We start from the raw sequence: 21123 nt of genomic DNA on the forward strand, positions 1-21123 counted from the left end.
CTCTCCTGGAGTAATGTAGATTATTGAATGATGGAGGGTACTAAAAGTCAAGGGATTACAAATGCTGTTGAGGAGAAGAGACTAATGCTGCGAGTAGAAGCTGAAAGAGTGGAGATAAGTTCTGCACTGAAATCTAGAACTGGTGATAGGCAGAGTGTGGTCAGGGACAAGCTGGAGGTCTTCATGTAGGAGAGGTCAAGCCTGAAGGGGATCTTCCCCTTCAGTACAGGGGGACCCCAAATTCCTGACCATTCTCATTCTGTGTCAGTGATGCATAACATCCTCCTTTTGCACTCACTCTCCTAAAAGGTAACCTACTGTCACCACACATTTTTCTGCCTCAGGTAGCAAAGTTCTGTGTACTGGATCCAAGGAGTTCAACTCTGCAGAAAATAATAGGATCACATGTAACTGAATTCTTTTCTGTTCACTTTTTTAGAAATGCTTCTGTACAAGTGACTTTCTGAATATTTGTAGAGTTGTGTTTAAAGTTGAGTAATGTGAGGTCTTCAGAACAAACACTGCAATTGTCTTTATATGACCATGTATCCTTTTCTATAGGATGTCTCATTCGGTGTAAGGGGTGTAAATCAAGAAGTAAAGGAAGTAAACGTACAGAGTCTCTCCTTCTCATTTTTTGTTCTGTTTGTTTTGGGGTTTTTTTTAAGGACATAAGGGAAATACTGTTGTGAATGATGCAAGAGATTGCAAGAAGGGAGAATTAATTTTATGAATAAAACAGTTGCAAGCTGGCTGAGAGCTGAATGCTGTCTTGACCCTGCTATACATATGCTGGGCAAGTCACTTAAACTTTCAAGAGAAACATGCATTTGTCATTTTATTTTCCTATTTATGTTTGACTTGTCTACAAAATGAACAGTAAGAAATGCAGCTATGCTTAAGGAGAGCAATCCTTTGAACAGAGTGTGCTGTTTTATAATGAGTACTCGGATAAATCAGATCTTAATTTAAAGTTTGGTAGATAAATGCTAAGTTCATAAATATTTGTGGCTTTCAAATGTTGTAGCTTTAGGAATGTCTGAGGGAATTGCTGTTTTTGTAACAGCATTTTGCACTAGACAGGATGAAGATAAAAAAAGGAAGATTTTATGACTAAGTGAGCACTGTTTGTTCTTCCAATCAGTGAGGCAAGGTCCTTGAAGGATACAGTAGTGTAAGATCATAAGAGGTGCTATTACAATGTGTGTATACAATGGAGGCAAATTAAGATTTCACAAGCAGACATAATCCTGATACTTCCTACCTATTAGTTGATGTTGCCAGTAATTTTCCTTTTAAATGTAGTTATTTTTGTGTGTCCCATTTGTGTGTGTGTAAACAAAATATGCTTAAGCTTGAACTCTTGTATTTTGGGGGGGGAGGGAGGTAATTTTGTAATTTTTTTTTATTTTACAGATTTTTGTATTTACAGGATTTTACTCTTGTATTTTTAAATTAGAAAATATTCAGTGCTTAAGAAGAAATAATTGAATAAAATGATTAGACTTTAAGGGTAAGAATGACCATTTCCCAGATCTTCTCAGGCTGCAAATGTAGCAGCAAGTGGCAGGAAAAAAATTTTCATAATATTAGCTCTCAACTGGACAAAGCCCTGCCTGAATAACCTAATTTAGTTTTAAAGTCTGCTCTGCTTTGAGTGGGACACTGTGGTAGGAGACCCCCAAAGGTCCCTTCCCACCTAAATTAAGATAACTGGAGTTAAGACACACTGACAAACTTGCAGTATGGGGTTACTTTGCATATTCAAAGACAGAGATGATAAAGCATCAATTTAAGGCTTAGAAAACCTAGAAAGCTATGCTTTCTAGCCCAGTTCTTAAACAGAAATTCTAACTTTTGCCTGAAAGTACTAAAACCAGAATTGTTTCTATGCTTTTGGCCAACTTATTTGGTAAATATCAGCTGCTCTTTATACCCTTAACATGGAAGAAAATAGACTGGTACCTATGTTGAAGTCAATGTAGTTCTAATCAGCCACTTGACTGGTTTTTAGAATTTGCTTATAAGCAGTCTTTGAGGAAGTGCGTGTTGAAAGAGTTCCTAGAAAATGGCGAATCCCTCTTAAAGGAGTCTATTACTTTTACAGTTTGCTTGGGAGTTTTTTAATCTACCACTTTTGTTTCCTTTTGTGACTTTTTTTCACTTGTTAGAGATGGATTTGAACAATTTGATGAGAGCTAAGAGTGGTAAATGCTTATATTCGTGGTCTCATTCTGATTTAGAGGCATAGGTTCCTTGGAGAGTTTAGTTTAGGCACACATGCAAACGACTTTAAAAGCAGACTTTATAGATCATCTGCCTTGAGGTGTGCAGGGAAAGAGAAAGAGGGAGAGCGTGTGTGTATGATTATTTCTGAGTTATAAAATAAACTGATCCAGAACTCAAGTAGAGGCAGAATAATTGCTAAAATAGCTATAGACTGTTAATTGTTATTTTGCCATTAATTTACTCTTTTTAGATAAAGGTATTGAAGAAAAGTACCTGTGTTTTACACCGTGTGAACAGACTTGGAGTATGTCAAGAATATACACCGTAATATGGCAAATAATTCCATACTATTCATTTGTATTCTCTTGAAACAATGTTACATGGGAAAAATCTAATCCAATAAAGAGAAGTCCTGGTCATCTTCGCAAGGAAAAATGTCAGAATTTGAAAAACTAGAATATACCTGAAATTACAAGGAGGGGACGAATTTTTGTAGTGAAGTGATTGTGTTAATGTTTTGATAGTAAGGGTGGTGACAGAGCATTCCTAGAGGTGCTGGTAATAAACTTGCTGTAACACCTAGACTGTAATAAAGTAAGACCTTAGTAGTTCAGATATTTTTTTTCTGGGTATGTGATGCTGTTCCTTTTGAACTTACCAATTGCATTTGAAATAGGTTTAGAATATGATGATCAAGACTTTTGACTCCTGTATTCAATCTTGGTTTTGCCAATTTTTACCTGTGTTGTGCCTTCTGCTGAGGTATAGTATGGTTCCTCTCATGTAGGTGCTGCCTCCACGTTTCTTATGTAGTCTAATGCACAGGGCATCTATCTCGCTCCTGTGGGAGTGGTGCCATCATGTGGTCTCAGTTTTTGCAGACCTGAAGCTTGCTCTATGTACACCTCTGTGTAGAGGTTGGAGACTGGATGTAGTAGTGGGATGAGAAGTATCAGATGTTAGCATTGTAAAAGGGTGTTGGGCTATATGTGCTCTTCTGAAATGTTTGCAACTCAAACCTGAAATACAAGGTCAGCCCATAAGAACAGTGTGAAATCTGATGGGACAGTGGGAGGAGTGAAAACCACAGATTAATTTTACTAATATTTTTTTCTGAGATGGGAAGAGGCTGCTTTAAGTGGCGGGAAAAAAAATTTCCTTCATGGTTTAATCTAACTTGTTGGTAAGAGACATTGGGGATGCTTGATACCATCAAAACTAGTTTTAATCAATGAGAGCTCTCTAGCATATTTCCACTGCTCCAATAAAATATTTAAATAATTTCTGTTACCTGGTTGCATAACTAGTATTGTGGCGTGATATAATTGGTGAAATTGTTGCTGTTCATCTTTATCATAATCTTTCCAATATCACTGCTGGACACTTAGTCTTAAAATTTCTCTGTTGCTATTACCATGCCTCTTAGTTCATGTTGATCCCAACATCAGTGAAGACATTTTTGGAATCACAATCAAAATTTTACCTGGAGATACGTAGAAGTGCCTGTAGGTAAGCTTCACCTGGCACTGCTGTCCTCCTAGCAGGTGTAAGTTCTCAGAGATGTACACCATTTGATTTAAGGCAAGTTCCTGATAGTATATTCTTCAGATGAGAAAAAAAATCTGTAGATGAAGCACTTACAAGGGAGCATGTTAAAAGGCAGGACTCTGCCAGGGTCTAATTAGCCATCCTTTATTCACATTGGTCCCATTCTCAGAATCTTTATTTTTCCTGCCCTTTCTCTTATCTGATACTGTCTTAGTGCTTTTGGTACAAATGTCCAATCAGTATATGAAAATTGTATTTCATAAAGGTACTTCCATTTGGAAATCAGTTCATTTAACACTTCAGTTTGGTTTTCTATAGATAGATTTTTAAACCTATTGGCCCTTATCCCATTTGTTCTTTCCTGTAACAAGCACATGAAAATGTGAAGGTTTGCTAGCTTTTACACATACACATTAAATGAACTTCTTAAGTTTCCATTCTGTAGTATGTGTGCTGCATTTCTACACATTCATGTAAAATGGCAGTAAAGGTTAGACTACTTAAAATTTTGAGAGTTCAGTAACTGTTTGGATGGATAAAATTCAATTTAATAGGATCTTTATTTTAAATAGAGTATGCTTCTTTTAGGTTAACGGAAAAGAACCAGATGATGAAAATCTCAATAAATCTGAAATAAGCCAAGTTTTTGAGATTGCACTTAAAAGGAACTTGCCTGTGAATTTTGAGGTATGTTTATTTTACAAGCTCTAGATTTGTTTTTATTAGAATATTAAGGGTACACATTAAGTTGAGTCTCTTCTAGATAACCCAAACAACTGACTTTTAACATGTCTTGTTAGTTGTGAATACACTTTTACCTTTGACAGTCACCCTGATTGTCTTGGAGTTTATATGGTGAAGTGAAAAAAACAAGAAAAATCCACCTGTTCACAAATTCATGCACTAAAATCATAACATGAGTGAACAGCTATGCTGTGGTTGTCTGTGCAATCTTTTTTCCAAGCTTTTTGAAAAATTAGTATTACAGTGAAGAAACAAAACACAACCCCACGTTAATGGTTAGAACATTGAAGTGCAGAGTCGAGGCAAAAGAGTATAGCTCACTCTGAAAGACATTTATGGAAGTATTTGCTTAATTAAGCACTGATGTGGACTACCCGCAAGTTGCACAATCTCACGAATAGGTTTCTTTTCTTGCCATGGGGTGACCTCATGTGCATCTTGCTTTCCTTTCCCTTTGGCCTGGCTGCTTGCTGCCTCTTTGCCCCTCCTTGATCATTTTAGTTATCTTAAATCAATAGCTTCCATAGGAGCATCTCTGTTTCATTAAAATATTAATTTATCATGCTGCTTTCCTGAGCTGGCAGAGTAACATTTAAGTCAACTATCTGAATTATTATAGTAAGAAAACGCAATTGTGTGTACCTATATTGCTTCTAAAACCGTTCTATGAAATTTTACGTGAAGCTTTCAATTATTGCAGGTTAGCCTGAGCATCACTGGTAAAAACATACTGTCACACAAAGCCAGTTGTGGGTGGAAGTTCTTAATTCATTCTTACTTTTTGACTTTATGGATATTTTGAAGTATGATGTGTTATGAATGGAGTTAAAAGACTAAATCTGTAGTAGGCAGCTATCTCTTAGATGTCTCCAGAATTCTTGATTTCTGAACTAAAATGCTGGATGCTAAAGAATTGCTTTCTCTGTAATGTTCTATTACTGTAACATGATGTATTTAATGAGGTGATGTTAACTGTGTGGAAGTACACACTGATGAAATAGAACAGTCATATTTTAATAATGAAAGAGTAAATCAGTAAATTAAATAAGATGGATTAATGACATATGTAAATACTGTTTACTGCTTGCTGCATCTGATCTTTTTAAAGTATATGTTTATTTGGGTGGGATTATGTTAGTGGAGTGAGTTATGATTTACTTCTCTACTTTCTGGATTGTATGAGAATCTAAAATCTCTTTATCCGTAGTTCTTGAGAGAAGTTTGCTATAAACAATGTGCCCTACCATTTTTAATAAGTGTTTATCACGCTTTCACTCAGTTTTTCCCTCTGAAACAGGTGACCAAGGAAAGTGGTCCTCCCCATATGAAGAGCTTTGTAACCAAGGTGTCAGTTGGAGAATTCATGGGTGAAGGTGAAGGAAAGAGCAAGAAGATCTCAAAGAAAAATGCTGCAATAGCGGTCCTAGAAGAACTGAAAAAATTGCCACCTCTTCCTACGGTTGAGAAAATGAAGCCACGAATCAAAAAGAAAACAAAATCAATAGTGAAGGTAAGAGACAAACACACTGGAAATCTGACTATTATAACTAATCATCAGATGAGAGGCATTTCTGAGTTAATTATAAACACTCTTCAACTGCTCAATGTTTATCAGCAGTTTGGTACTACAAATGAAATGACATTTTGCTCCCACTCTAAATGGGGTTCTGACACCACTTTTACAACAGTTATCAGTAAATTCAGCATGAAAGAGAAACCTTATAAAAGAATGAGCGGCACATAAAAATCAAGCTCTGACTTTCAAGCCTTAGACTTTACAGCTTCAGGTTTTGCATGATTTTGCTTGTGCAAATTCTCCTGCAAGCCTGTCTCTTCTAATATAGCAGTATTAGAACTTGTAAAACTGTTACCAGTGGTAGGTTATATGTGGTCAACTGTGACAGCAGAGCCAAATAAATTGAGTGTTTCTCTTCGGCTGTGACGGTGGTTCATTAAGCAACTTTTTATTTCAATGTTTTTAAATTCTAGAGATTAATTAATTCAGTGGCACGCTGCATTTTGTCTATTAAACCAAATATTCACAAATTTTGGTTTATTTCCTAAACATTGTTCTGCATAGCTGCAAACAAGTCCAGAGTATGGTCAAGGAATGAATCCCATTAGCAGACTTGCCCAGATACAGCAGGCCAAGAAAGAGAAGGAACCAGAATACATGCTCATCACAGAACGTGGTCTTCCAAGGCGCAGGGAGTTTGTTATGCAGGTTTGTATGTTAATTTGAGGAATCTAGTTGCATGGCTGTGATGCCTTTTTTTTTTTTTTTTTGTCTTATGGTAATCAGGTTGTCATGATGATGTACAAAGTTAACAGGATTACAGCCAAATTTCCATTAAATTTATTAAGAAAATATCTAGTGGGATACATTCAGGGAAGACAGAAGTTCAAGAAAAGTGATCTGAATCATGTTTAAAAACAAACTGCGTAGGGCATCAGAGGTCTGTTGTAACTGACTAATGTTTTAATTAACAGCAATATTAATACTCTCTTAAGAGATACTGAGCTTCTTATATTTTGTAATGTAGGATTCATTAACACCAACCTGGGTATCCTTCATTTCCTCCTTCCCCTGAGCTTTCATGTGTTGCTTTAGAGTGCAGCACTTTCTGCACTCTGCATTGCAAATCCCAATAGCATAGTAGTATTTTTAATACTGAGTATCTACTAGCCTCTCATAATTAAGTGCATTTTCCAGACCTCCCTCCTATCCTTGCCAAGACAGGAAAGTTACTTGCTTTCTTTCCATTGCATTAGTAAATCTGCTAAACCTGTAACTTTAGCTTGGAAAATTTATATCTGCTGTGGTACCAGTTTTGAGCATTTAGGCTGTTGACAAGGTGAGATGATGAAATATAGTTGTTTGTGTGACTTCTGTTTGGGTTTTTTGTGCTTGGAAGCCAATGATCATTGATAATAAATGACAACTTGCTTAGAATGATGATTACTTGAACTATTTTGTGACTCATAGTGTGCTCGAGACACAGATCACTAATAAGTGAATCCTCATACTACTGTTTAAGAGTTGATTTGTTTTTTTCTTCCTCTTTTGTCCAGGTGAAAGTTGGTGTACACACAGCTGAAGGAATGGGCACAAACAAAAAAGTTGCTAAACGCAATGCAGCTGAAAATATGTTGGAACTTTTAGGTTTCAAAGTCCCTCAACCTCAACCTCCAAAGCCAGCATTAAAGACAGAAGAGAAGGTAAGAGCCTTTAAGAATCAACCACTGTTTAATACTATGGCAAAAGTTGAGCTGAAACAATAGCAGCTTTGCAAGGCAGTAACAGTGTAGTAAATTGATGCTTTCTGCCCTAGCCAGGAAGCAGGTGTACTGAGGTGACTGTTCACTAAAAAATCGTGCGTTTTGGATACGTTAAGGGTTCAATTTTGCAAGTAAATCGAAGTCTCATCAGAAGGCTAAATGAATGTATTCTTTATAGAATGGCTCAGAACCTGTGATAATTGATGTATTGGTCTTAGAAACTTGCAGACATATAAGTTATAGGACTCTGTGGTAGCAATAGTTTTATATAGCCTTATCACCAACTACAGTCAAAAGTTTGTTACAGGTCTCTTTCTTTGGTAGGTCCCTTAGCAGGGAAAGAGCCTTGCATTCTCCTGTTGATTCAACAAGTGTTACTAGCAAGTTAAAAGAGCAAGTCTGGTTTTAGTTTTCTCCTTTTCATGTACATGCTCATTTGTGCCCAGTATGTTGTCCTCAGCAATACCAATAACTAATGTTAGTTTAACTGACTTTATAATGGTATCTAGTTCTCAATATCTGTGTTCTTAATACCACTTCACTGGTCTGTAGATAGTTTTAGTCATTCAGTGAATAAGAATCACTGAACTTGTCTCTTCTTGGTAGCTTTGTAATAATTGCAGTTTTTGAATAAGAAGTTTTTCAGTAAAATTTTGACTAGTCAGATCACCTGCATCTTGAAAACTTTAAAACGTGGCGGGGCGAAGTTTTAAAGGGATATTGTGCGTTTGGCTTTTTTCCTTCTATTTTGAAGACACCAGTGAAGAAACCGGGTGATGGAAGAAAAGTAACCTTCTTTGAGCCAGGCTCTGAAGAGACTTCAACTAGTAAGTACCCTTACTGAAGGAAGCATGGTCCTGTTGGGGTGTGTGTGTATGTAAGATATGTTTCTCAGTCCCTTCAATAGTGTCATTTAACACACTGTAATGAGCAGAGGTGTGCAGCTGCTGGCTTGCAAACTAAATCTACCCCTTGGGAAGGTTTTGTTCAGATCCTGAAGAGCTTATTCCTCCCAAATCATACAGTATTCAGCTTGCTTGGCCATCTGCTCAGTGAAGGGGGTAGATGGCTGAGCTAAAAGTATGTGTGTGCTAATGGGTCGGTCGAGCAGTTAGTGGAGCTGCAGCTGCTGCTACCTGTGTGGTGTCTGGGCTTGTCTTACCTCAATCTGAGGGACAGGCTTTAATCTGTGTCTAGGGCTTTCTAGGACAAGAATGAATGTTAGGACTGAGCTTGGTTCTGATCCAGGGACCAGGCTCCTTCAACCAACAGCAGGAGTGAAGTGGGGGCAATTTCTGTGGGGGAAAAGGTTGGGGGAGGAGGAGAGATCAGCTCAGCAGAACATTTCTCTGGTATAAGGTCCAAATGAGGATGGCAGCAGATTCCCTGGGAAGAGGGCTGGGGTTTCTGCCACCTGGCAACAGCCTTCTAGATTTGGAAGAGTGGTCGGAGGTTGGAAGATTGCCCCAGAAATGTCGCTTTAAGCCTGAGGCAGAGTAGCAAGGGGTGGTGCTGAATTTGTTGAGGCAGAGTTAGCTGTGTTAAGTTTGGCTGTATCACCTTGCAGATGTTGAGGGAATAACTGCAGTATGTTGAAGACCGTTCCTGGGATGAAGATGAGAAAGGGTGTCAATACTAACTGAAATTGGTCTTCCTAAAGCAGAGTTGGAGAAAGAAGGAATGGCCCTGTAGTACAGAACAACCTCTTCATCTGTGCCTGGTCTCTAATGTCTGAGAGCAAGGAACTGTGCCTGCATTTATTTCAGACAGCTGATGATTATAGTGGTCAGATCCACAGGTGACTGGCTGGAACAAAAAAAATCCCCAACCAAACTTGGCCACCAAGTCTACAGGCATTGGCTTTCTCTAATGTAAACCGTTGGGAGGAGTCATTATGGAAAGTTTGTCTATCGCAACTTATTTCTGTTCTGGATAGTATGTTTCAGGTGCTTTATGTGTTTAAGTATCATTTTGTTGTTTAAATTATAAATAGTTGGGATTGACTTGGACTTCAGTAACATTTTACTGCATCCGTAAGATCTTAGGTAAACTTCTTGACTTCTTATTCAAACTTTGCTGTCCCTGCTTTCTTCCATCTACAAATTTTGACTTAAATCCTTTAGACTTGAAACAGCTCAGTCCTGCTGAACTTCATTTATCTATTCTGCTATAATACTGACTCCTCAGTTTATTTCCGTAGCACTGTCTTCCCTACCTTTCTTGAGCACATCTCTAATTTTTCTCCACATTTCTGTGTGAGTTCCCCATAAAAAGCTGTTCTTATCCCTCGTAAAGCTAACTTATGCCATAATGCCAATGAATTGCTTTCGATTCACTGTCGTTGGATATTTTTAAATAGTCATTCTTGCTTCTTCATACTGTGCTAACATTACATTTAACCTTACCTACCTGTTTATGTTTTCACAACATACAGTTTAAACTTTGTGGACTATCTGTCACTATCTTTACAACAGTGAACAGTGGCTCTGGCCATTCTATGGTTTCATTATTTGCTCCTACGGCTTAAATGATGAAATAAAAATTTCTGAAACCGAAAGATATATCTCAAATGTGGTTGCAACTGAGGTGTCTGCAAGTTTGACTAACCTGGAGAAACTGCTCCCAGAGGTACAGGTGCTCCTTTTGGCAGAAGCAGGTGTTGCACTGAGTCATTTATTCAATAGCCAAACTCTGTCTTGATGATGCTGAATCTCTGACCCAGCAAAGGTGAATCAAGCTTGCCAAGTTTGTTAGTGTTTCAAAAGTAATTTGAAACAAATTTTTTTTTTTTTCAAAAGCGGCTTTTGATGCCTATATATGCCTTCATGTGCCAGCAGAAGGCCTCATAGAGATAGCTAGCATTTGTTTAGCATGTACCTCTCTCTTCTCAGGTAATAAAGAAGATGAATTTAGGATGCCTTATCTCAGCCATCAGCAGCTTCCTGCTGGAATTCTTCCCATGGTCCCTGAGGTTGCACAAGCTGTAGGAGCCAACCAAGGACACCACACCAAAGAGTTCAATAGGGCAGCCCCAAATCCTGCCAAGGCTACAGTAACAGCAATGATTGCTAGAGAGCTATTGTATGGTGGTACTTCTCCTACTGCTGAGACCATATTAAAGAATAACAACTCATCAGGCCACGTACCCCATGGACCACTTACTAGGCCCTCTGAGCAGCTGGACTATCTTTCCAATGTTCAAGGAATCCAGGTAAATGTTCAGCTTTGCAAGATTTCTTCCAAAGCTATCCAAACTGGTCCAACCTGTTGTTCTAAAGCTTTTTAGTTCTGCTGGTGACTGATGTATTTATTCTGAAGCTGCTTGTTAAGCTGAAATTCATGTAAATGTTTACTTCACCTATGAAATGTACTGAATTTTAGGGCTTTTTTATTTAGTTTTCAAATGTACATTTCTGTACTGCATCCTCAGCCTTAATTCAGTGCTGCTCTGAAGTCTTGGAAGAATAAAATTGAAAGTAGCATTTTCTGAAAATTGTCACGATGTAGGAACATAGTATGAACTTGAACTTGGCTGATCTGAAATCACTTTTTTTAATAATGTTTCATACATTAACATTTGCTTTAAGCTGTACATTTTCTTGTGTTTGGTCCCTTTAATCAGAATTGCATGTAAGTTCCTATATTAATATGTTAAAGGAGCTCAGTGGATTAAAAAGTATAATAGGGAAAATTTTAAATGCAGATAGCTATAATCAGAATAAAGGTCCCAGCAACAATTCTTATTAAGTAGCCACTTTTATTCAGAAGGCTTGCAGAGCTCTCATGATTACTAAAAAACATTGCAAGTGAAGTCAAACTTCAAAGTAAATGGTTCTACTGACTGACAATGACTAAAAGTAAGGTTCAGTTTCATACGTAGGCAAATAATCTATAGCAATTGTGATATATTTCCTGTACTTGGTTAACTGGAAAGAACTAAATCCTTCTTTTTACTTCAGGTTGAATATAAAGACTTTCCAAAAAATAACAAGAACGAGTTTGTATCTCTTATAAACTGTTCCTCTCAGCCACCACTGATCAGCCATGGAATTGGAAAGGATGTAGAATCTTGCCACGATATGGTATGATGAATATTGCTGAAATGCTTTCTCTTTGGCCTTCAGTGAACTAAGGGATGCAGCAGATAGACCAAGGTTTCATATTACTGCTGGATAGCAATGAATTAAATGCTGTACAATTCCTTGGCTCATCTTTTTTTCTAATATTTCACAGGTTGCTGAAATAATTGATTAATAATACCAGAATCTAATCTAGATAACCTTTAAAATGCTTAATGTATGCCTACAATTTTGGTCTACAAAACCCACATTTTCTTTATCTTAATATTATTTGCATAAGCACATATTAAAGAAAAACATATGAAAAGGAACAGAAGAGCATATCAGCTTATTTTCTGTAACAGAATGGGCTGATATTTCATCATTATGGGAACTGTAATACTTGGGTTGACGTTACCAGACTTTCTGCTGGAACGGAATTCAAAATGGAAGAAATGCAATTCACCTTTAGATAGCAGTAGACACTCTAAATCTGTTAAGCTCCCTTTAAAAATAACATCTTTTATTAACGGTAGCTGAAATATTTCTTTGTGGAAGAATGAGTCTTCTGGACTGTAAACTGTAAGGGACTTTGTCTATAAAAGACATTACATATTGCTAACAATAGGTATACAGTGTATAATTTGAGAAGAGTTTTGATCTTCTGGTATCCAGTGGTGACCTGAGTACTGACTGCAGACTAAAGTAATAGTTTGCAATATGTAAATACACTTAGGAAAACCTGATTTTACTGATTTTTATACTAAAAAAAATTTGCAGTAATTTTTAATAGCTGTAATTTGATACAGATTTCTTTGATCTTTGTTGTTTAATTTTGACATTTCTCTACATTCTGCTGTAAAGAGCTCCTGTAAGACTAAGCACACAAGTCAGTGCAGTAGGTAGAAGGGAAAAGGACAGCCAGTTCGGAGCTTAAACATTGCGACTGGGCCAATGTGAGAACCTTCCTCTGTTCAGATACTCAGTTTTCACTAATGCATGTGTCATAACTAATCAGGGATATTCTGAAAAGGTGCACCTGAAATTGATCTGAATAAAGCTAAAAAAAATTGTCAGTTCTCAAAGGAGGTGACTTACTTTTGCATTAGCCATGTCACATTGACTCTTCTTCTAAACAGTCACACATGGCCTATCTGTGTTGTATTTTTTTTATTCTTGTGCAGCTTGTTTTCATTTTCTGCAAAGGACTTTTTGGTTCTGTGTACTTTAGTATCCTTTGTCTTAAGCTCTGTACAGTTGGAGCCATTACTAATTTAATGTATTTTCCCTTGATATTAATAGTACTGCTGAATTAATTTTCCCCCGTTGCTAAAACAAATGCAATGGGAATCCCCTAGCCATAGCACCATTCTATTTTTTAATGTAGCAAGGTGAAATTCTACACTATTGCATATTTTTCCACCATAATTATTCATCTTAAAAAGTATATTACCCAAATTAGAACATTTACTTTGTTTTAAGTGAGTCCCTGTCCTGCTTTCACTAAATTAATGAAATGGACTCAGATTGAATTGCTGAATGCTCTCTCTTTTCTTTAGGCTGCATTGAATATTTTAAAGTTGCTGTCTGAGTTGGACCAACAAACCACAGAGATGCCAAGAACAGGAAATGGACCAATGTCTGTGTGAGTGTGACCCATTGACTTTCCCTTGCATTAATGGAAACCTTTAACCCTGTGATGTTGTATAAACAAATAAAATGTGAGGGTTTTTTTTCTTTGCCAGAAAAGTTAAAATGCCAAGGGCTGTTGGCTTCTTCAGAAGGATGAGAGGGTAGGTTTTATGACCAAGCTTGTAATTTTCATGTGTCAAATGCAAATTACTAAGCAGGAACAAGTGCATAAAACATAAGGGCTGTGATACAGAGTAATTTTGACTGTGATCCCTCTGCTTAAACTATTTTTTTTACATACATTTGCAAATAGTGTGACTTTTCAGTGTGTTTAAGTGTTGTAGCTGCTCCTCTCTCCCTAGAAATCTTCTGTATGTGTTGTGGTTTAACCCCAGTCAGCAACTGAGCACCACGCAGCTGCTCACTCACTCCCCCCCACCCAGTAGGATGGGGGAGAAAATTGGGAAAAGAAGTAAAACTCATGGGTTGAGATAAGAACAGTTTAATAGACCAGAGAAGAAAAAACTAATAATGATAACACTAATAAAATGACAACAGTAGTAACGAAAGGATTGGAATGTACAAATGATACACAGTGCAATGGCTCACCACCCACCGATCGACACCCAGTTAGTCCCCAAGCAGCGATCCCCCTGCCCCCACTCCCCCCAGTTTCTATACTAGATGGGACATCACATGGTGTGGAATACCCCGTTGGCCAGTTCGGGTCAGCTGCCCTGGCTGTGTCCTGTGCCAACTTCTTGTGCCCCTCCAGCTTTCTCGCTGGCTGGGGATGAGAAGCTGAAAAATCCTTGACTTTAGACTAAACATTACTTAGCAACAACTGAAAACAAAACATTGTGTTATCAACATTCTTCTCATTCTAAACTCAAGACAGCACTGCACCAGCTACTAGGAGAACAATTAACTCTATCCCAGATGAAACCAGGACACCCAGCCAGCAACTAAGCACCATGCAGGTGTTCGCTCACTTCCCCCCCATCCAGTGGGATAAGGGAGAGAATCAGGGGGGAAAAACCCCCCAAAACTCATGGGTTGAGATAAGAACAGTCTAATAGAACAGCAAGGAAGAAACTAATAATGATAATAGTAACAATAATAAAATGACAATAATAATAAAAGAATTGGAACATACAAAACAAGTGATGCACAATGCAATTGCTCACCACTCGCTGACAGATGCCCAGTTTGTTCCTGAGCAGTGATCCAACTCCCCCCAATTTATACTGGGCATGACATCACATGGAATGGAATATGCCGTTGGCCAGTTTGGGTCAGGTGCCCTGGCTGTGTCCTGTGCCAACTGCTTGTGCCCCTCCAGCCTTCTTGGTGGCTGGTCATGAGAAGCTGAAAAATCCTTGACTTGGTATAAACACTACTTAGCAACAACTGAAAACATCAGTGTGTTATCAACGTTATTCTCATACTAAATCCAAAACATAACACTATACCAGCTACTAGGAAGAAAATCAACTCTATTCCAGCCAAAACCAAGACAGTATGTAAAATGTAAACAATGTATAGGTTTTACAGCTTCTTTTCAGCAGAAACATGAAGGGGTTGCAAATTACTCCCTTTGAGCGAGGGGGGGGGGGGGAAGTTTAGCCTCTCATTTAGATAATAAGCTGTCAAAATGGTAGAATTAACAAAGTGCTATTTGATTAAAAATGGAGGTCAGTTATATGGAAACAAATTGTTATATGCACCTCAAATTCTTTGTATCTGATTTAGAAGCATTGTATTTGTGGAAAGTGTCTTTTATCGCCTAAGTGACAGGTGTTTTCTCATTTGTAGATGTGTGAAACAAGAAATGGAAAGTGACCCTCTTCTCAAACCGGCTAACTCAAACACTTTGGGACAAACACTGGACAGCACTGCCTAAAAAAGGCTTTTGACTGGACCCAAACCTGAAAGCACCAGAGAAAATCAAATGCTTCCTATTAATGTAACCTAACTGTTTTAGAGTGCTACAGTCTTTACAACCTACTGTAGTGTCTAAATCATAACCGTTGCTTTTTCTTCAAACAGTGATAAATTTTTAGTTTCATTATGTTGTTTTGATTGAAATGACACTATAAATTTTTCATTTAAAAGTTTCTTAATTGTATCTAGAACAATAGCACAGTTTAGAAACTTTGTCTTCTGAGACTGACATGTTATCTGTGAACTAACTTGGGAAGATCATATCCATGTATGTGGTTATTTTGTTTTTATTGAAATAGCAAAGTTTCACTGGAAACAAATTGTGTGCCCACCATTTTAAAAAGTCCAATATTTTCGCAAACCTAGCTTAATTATCCAACGGTTGAATAAATTAAAACACTTTAGGCATTTTAAACTTTGTTTGATCATTTTTGGTTAATTTCTAGTTTTCTTGAGTGGGGGGTAGGGGAACTTGAATGCAACATGACTTTAAATGATCTCTGATCTATGTTTTAAGGATTGTGTGTATAGATGGCACACAGCTCACTACATTACAGGATATGATCTCAATGTAGTGCATATAAAACCGCAGATTGATTTTCCTTGAGTGCTTTATACTGTTTAATTACATCTCCATGTAGGGCTGAAAAAAATTACCTATGTTTATATATAAACTGTGTTGCTTTTGATGTTGTGTTATTGCGCACTGAACTGTGCGCAATAAAGTTTTTTGCATATGGTCCAGGTAAAGCACGATAGCCTTGCAAGTTAAGTACTGCTTCAGTTCATTGTTTACGCTGGAATTTTTTCTCCCCATGGAATGTAAGTAAAACGTAGTGTTTGTCACCAATAAATGGTAATACTAAATTTTTTTGGTTAATTTATTCTTGTATGCCACTACAGGGGCTGCTTTTTTATAGGATTTGTAATGCTTGTGATATAGTACGGGCAGTATTGTAAAGCTATGGAGTAACTGTACAATGGTTATCAATTACATATAAATAACTACTATTTAGTAATGTGGAGGATGTGAAAACCTGGCAAGGTCAAGGAAATTCAAAAGTAATGTGGGTACATTTTGTTATTTGTGCCACAGTGTGTTAGTGCAACTGTATTAATGGGAGCTTAAACTGAAGTTGTGATTATGACAAGAAACCTGGCACAACAGGTTGGTATGATTTCAAAGTTTAAGTCTCTACTTTTAAGTTTCCTTGTTTGCTTGTAATTTGAGTCATAACCTTGCCTTGCACTTAGTAATTTGGGGGGGTAGTACTTTTCAAAACAAAACTTTCCCTCTAGAAACAAAAACTGGCACCGTAGACTGACACATGACAGTGTATTATTTGGATGTGAACTACGTTCAGTGTGTACTTAACTGGTAATCTGTAGCAGCACTTCCTAAACGCCTGTTTGCAGTGCGTGTAGTAACTCTTGTCATAGAAAGCAGTTACTGCATATGCTGTGTCTCAAAGCTAAATGTCTCGGCCATTTCATTTGCATTATCAAAAGCAATTGGGCCACATTAACTGCATACCAAATTTTATTGAATCAAGTTGGTTTTGATCATTATAAGTGAAAAACAATTGTAAATTTTGGGGGGGTGCTTTTCATTTGTTTGGTTTTTTGGTTTTCTGGGTTTTTTTGTTTTGTTTTGTTTTGTTTTTTTTTTTTACATTTGTAGAACTAAAATGTTGTACATTTAAAAATTAAAAGAAACTTGCTAGGCTGAGGCTTTGTATTGCAAATTCTTACAACTTAGACACTACTTACTAAAGAATTTATATTGGAAAACAGATACCACGTTGATAGCGGTGTAATTGGTGTCCCTACCTTTATCCGCTGCTACTTAGGAGTTTTCTCACTGGATGGGACTAGAGCCTATTCTTCTGACTATTTTGCAGCATTCATTTGTTGATAATGCCATGTTTCATATGAACCTGAATTAAGGTACTTTGTTATAGATACCTCTGTTTTCAATACTCTTAAATGCATCTATCATCTTGGAGGTTCTATGTAAGAGAAGGTTCTTTTGTGAAAGACCTTGTAATCACAGCCTCACGATGGAAGACTTCGGGTCACTATGTGGATTCTAGGTAAGCCGAAGTGAGTTCTAGATAAAAGTGTGTTTTTCCTACAGCACTATAATTGCTGGCTTTTTCTGTTGTCTCCTCTGTGCTTAATGCAGCAATGGCTAGGAAGAATGACTACATATTATATGTAATCACCTGAAGGCTTTATCTGATGCTTTTGTTCAACAGATACTGAAGTGTTCTACAAAGAATACATATATGAGAAAACTGAGGTGAAGGTGAAATTCTCTGACTGCAGTAGTCTAGCAGGCTAGTACTGGTACAAAGTATACATTTCTGAATACTAGCAAAGTGTTGTCTGCAAGACACCTCGCCTTTTTGGATTCTTTCTTTGAACTTTTAAATTTTGTTTTTGATCTTAAGAAACTTTTTGATGGCAAGTGAATGAGCAGGAGCTTCTGAATATGAGTATCAGTGTACATTAACTCAGGCTTCATTTCAGTAATGATCCCATTATAGAAAACTGTAAGTATAGGGTCTGTTCCAAAATTACTTTCTCATATTCAGGTCTTAATTGGTTAGGGTTGTTCTCCCACAAGCACATTTCACCAAGCCTTTTTCTCCCCATTATCTTACTTGACTTTGCTTAAATTGCCACAAACATTTTAGTAAATTAATGCATTTTTTCCTATGTTTCCAAAAGTATCTGGCAAGATGGCAGTACTAATCTGAGTGTTCCAGGATCTGCTGTACATTTAGTAAATTGTGAAATTTTGCACTCAAAATACTGAGTTCTGTTCAGCTACAGAGAACTTCCCTTTAATCACTTTCAAATGGGCGTAAGGGGAACAAAGTATGTAGTCCCATCTATCAGGCTCATTAACTATTGTGCTAACAACTGAGAGAGTGATCTTGTTTCTTTTCGGAATTTACCACTTTATTGTCCCAGCCTCTTAAGTAAGTTTTATAGCCAGTGTTCTGCAAGTAGGGCTGCCCTTAGGCCGCTGCTTCGAAGGGCAGAGAAAGGAGGTCTGATCCTAAGGGGCTTCCACTCCTGATTTAGTAACTTGTAACTGAGGGCGATTCCCGAGGAGGCAGGTTACTGGGGAACAGCAGCTGTGATGTGCCAGAAGGAGTCACTGAATTTCAGTGCATTTCAGTCTTGTTCATTTGAGCCTTTTTTTAATGCCTGCCCATCCTGCTTCCAAATGTGGAGCATGCAGGCTTAAAGGAAGTAGCTGAAGAGTTTGGAAACCAGATTCTGGAAATAGTTATGTTCATTTTCCAGTCGTTCAGCTTGTAAATAAGATCAGCAGAGACCAGACAGTGTAGGTAATACATTTTCCTTCACCAAAGAAAATGTCCTGTCTGCCTGTACTCCTTCACATGTCTAGACTTTGAGAGACTCCAGTCTTCATGTTATTTTCTGGTATTGGAAAGATAGCACTCAGTACTGTTTTCTCAAATTTCAAAGCCTTAAGCCAACCTCTAAATTCTAGTAGCTTTTGTATTGCTTTCCTTCAAGCCTTTTCTTACTCAAACAAGTATACAGCTACGCTACAAATAATGACTCTTTTCAAAAGAATGATACTGTGCCAGTGTTGTTTGAAGAGGTGCAGTCAAATGTCTCATTGCAATGCCCCTGTATAATGTGCAAGAACCTGAAGAGTGGCTTTGTAGATGTGCTGGATCTGAAACCTGACAAATGAAGCTTTTGCCAGTGCTGGTTTACCAAGCTTAAAGGCTGCTGTTCAAGTCTCCTAAGTAACAAGTTGCACTCTAAAGTTGGTGTAAAAGAAGGAAGGTAGTCCGTGTTCATCCAGGGATTTTGGAATATTATCTGCTTTCTTGAATAGGTCAGTTTGCTATGCTTGAGAGAAAAACTGCCTCACATAAGTTAAAGGGGAATAATGAAAATTGGTCAGGAAATTTTTTAAAGCAGAATATTTTATTTGTTAGTAGGAAGTCCTGGCTCCCCAAAGGAAGAAACATGACTTTTCATGATCCATCATTCTTGGTTACAGGTTGGAGATCGTAATGAAAAGAAGGATTTGAGCAAAATTTATTTTGGGGAATGCTGACCTATAGGATAGCTAAAATGTGTCTACAGAATGAGAAGCAACCTGGATTCACTGGGATACCTGTTTGTTCCATAATATTAAAATAATTCCCATAACTTTTTGTTGGGGTTTTTTAGGATATAGACAGGTGATATTTCCTTAGGATAAATCCTATCTGAAAGGACTAGCCGAGTCTGGAGTCAGCAGGGTAGTTACCCTTGTTCTTAATTCTCTGGCCAAATTTTAGTAACAGAGTTAAATGTAGCTGTACTTGGAGTTCCACTGCACTTATTATGTTACCTAAGGTTCAAACCAAAATTCTGTTCTAACCCACTGATCAAAGTTAAAAATAGTTTTATTCTGTCCTAATGTATAGAGACAAATGGTGGAGGTTCCAAAAGTGCCTAACTGCAGGAAGGGATAGGATGTGTGTATAGTGCTTCATTAATCTTCTGTTATAAAGAAACCATGTAATGGTTTACTGCTTTTATTTTGAAAGTCTGCAGATAGAAACCAACAGAAAAAGCGTGAATCAATGTAATATTGTCCTTAAGGGCTTCTATATTTAAGTGGCTTTATTTAGACAACTCCTCTGTTTAAGCTCAAAGAAATGCTGCTCCAGGGGTGGTTACAAATCTGAAAATACTCAGCTTCATCTCTGTGGCTGTGACATGCTGTATTGCTTCCCTTTAGCTGCTGATTGGATCCATATGCTTAATTAATACTCAGGAGCTTCTGAGCAAGAACCTGAACATCCCATGGAAGGAAGCTGGGGGAAAGAATTAAGTTGTTAGAGCAAATTAAAATCTCTAGGGTATTCATTTAATCTCTGGATTAGAACTAAATAAAAGCATACAGATGGTGAATAATACTTATCCAAGAGTGTATTTTATTCTCTGACAAAACATTATTTTGTAAGGGAGTATCCTAATGCAACAAAATTGTATTTGATTAGAAATGAAAAAATTATAGTGCTTTTAACCTTTACTTATAAGCCCACTTCAAATTTCACAGTATTTTTTTAACATCCTGCTAATAGATGGTGTTTTAGATTTTTAAATGTCCCATGTTAATCATACAGAAAATATTCTTCAGATTATGCTTTCAGTACTTTCCTCTCCTACCACTCTTTCATTTATCTTTACTATTTCCAACCAAAAGATAATCTTTTATGTTTAAATGCCAGGGTTTTTTTTTCTCTTTTCAGAAGGGAGATTAGTGCTCCCAAAGAAGGTAATCCCAACCCTGTGTTAAGGGACAAAACCTCTGATATGTTTCATGTCAAAGTCCAAGTGCAAAATCTGTTTGGGGACAACTGGGCATCTCTACAGACACTAATCCCTATTTCCCATTTTTTCATGGGTGCAATCTCTCAAACTGCTCTTCTACCATTTTAAAGCCACAAGCAAATACATCACATTAGGGATATATATTGTGGTCTGATTGCTTAAGTATGGCTTTCATTGTTTTCACACAGTAGCTTGGTTTTAACCAAGATGACTATTTGGCTCTTGCCTGGAAAAAAACAATTGGGCAAGGAAGGCATCACTGGAAAAATAAATCCATTTGTAGTTTGTTGTAAATAAGATTTGGTATAAC

General features: G+C 37.3%; 1 protein-coding gene across 6 annotated transcripts in view; it reads left to right on the plus strand.

The window, feature by feature from the left end:
* STAU1 (staufen double-stranded RNA binding protein 1) overlaps positions 1–16301 on the plus strand; it is a 34562-nt gene extending 18261 nt beyond the window's left edge. For 2 of the 6 annotated variants that reach the window (XM_049816598.1, XM_049816599.1), the window contains 9 exons: positions 4366–4464; positions 5801–6031; positions 6602–6745; positions 7594–7740; positions 8555–8627; positions 10692–11011; positions 11760–11882; positions 13418–13503; positions 15306–16301. In XM_049816598.1, the coding sequence (XP_049672555.1) occupies positions 4366–4464; positions 5801–6031; positions 6602–6745; positions 7594–7740; positions 8555–8627; positions 10692–11011; positions 11760–11882; positions 13418–13503; positions 15306–15393 (1311 nt within the window). In that variant the 3' untranslated portion in view covers positions 15394–16301. Of the gene's footprint in view, positions 1–4365; positions 4465–5800; positions 6032–6601; positions 6746–7593; positions 7741–8554; positions 8628–10691; positions 11012–11759; positions 11883–13417; positions 13504–13603; positions 13652–15305 lie in introns of all 6 variants that reach the window. The other 4 variants (XM_049816604.1, XM_049816600.1, XM_049816601.1 and 1 more) reach the window with 4 other exon arrangements.
* Positions 16302–21123: the final 4822 nt, after the last annotated feature.

This window comes from Accipiter gentilis, chromosome 14 (genome assembly GCF_929443795.1).
Source record: "Accipiter gentilis chromosome 14, bAccGen1.1, whole genome shotgun sequence".
Lineage (NCBI taxonomy): Eukaryota > Metazoa > Chordata > Aves > Accipitriformes > Accipitridae > Astur > Astur gentilis.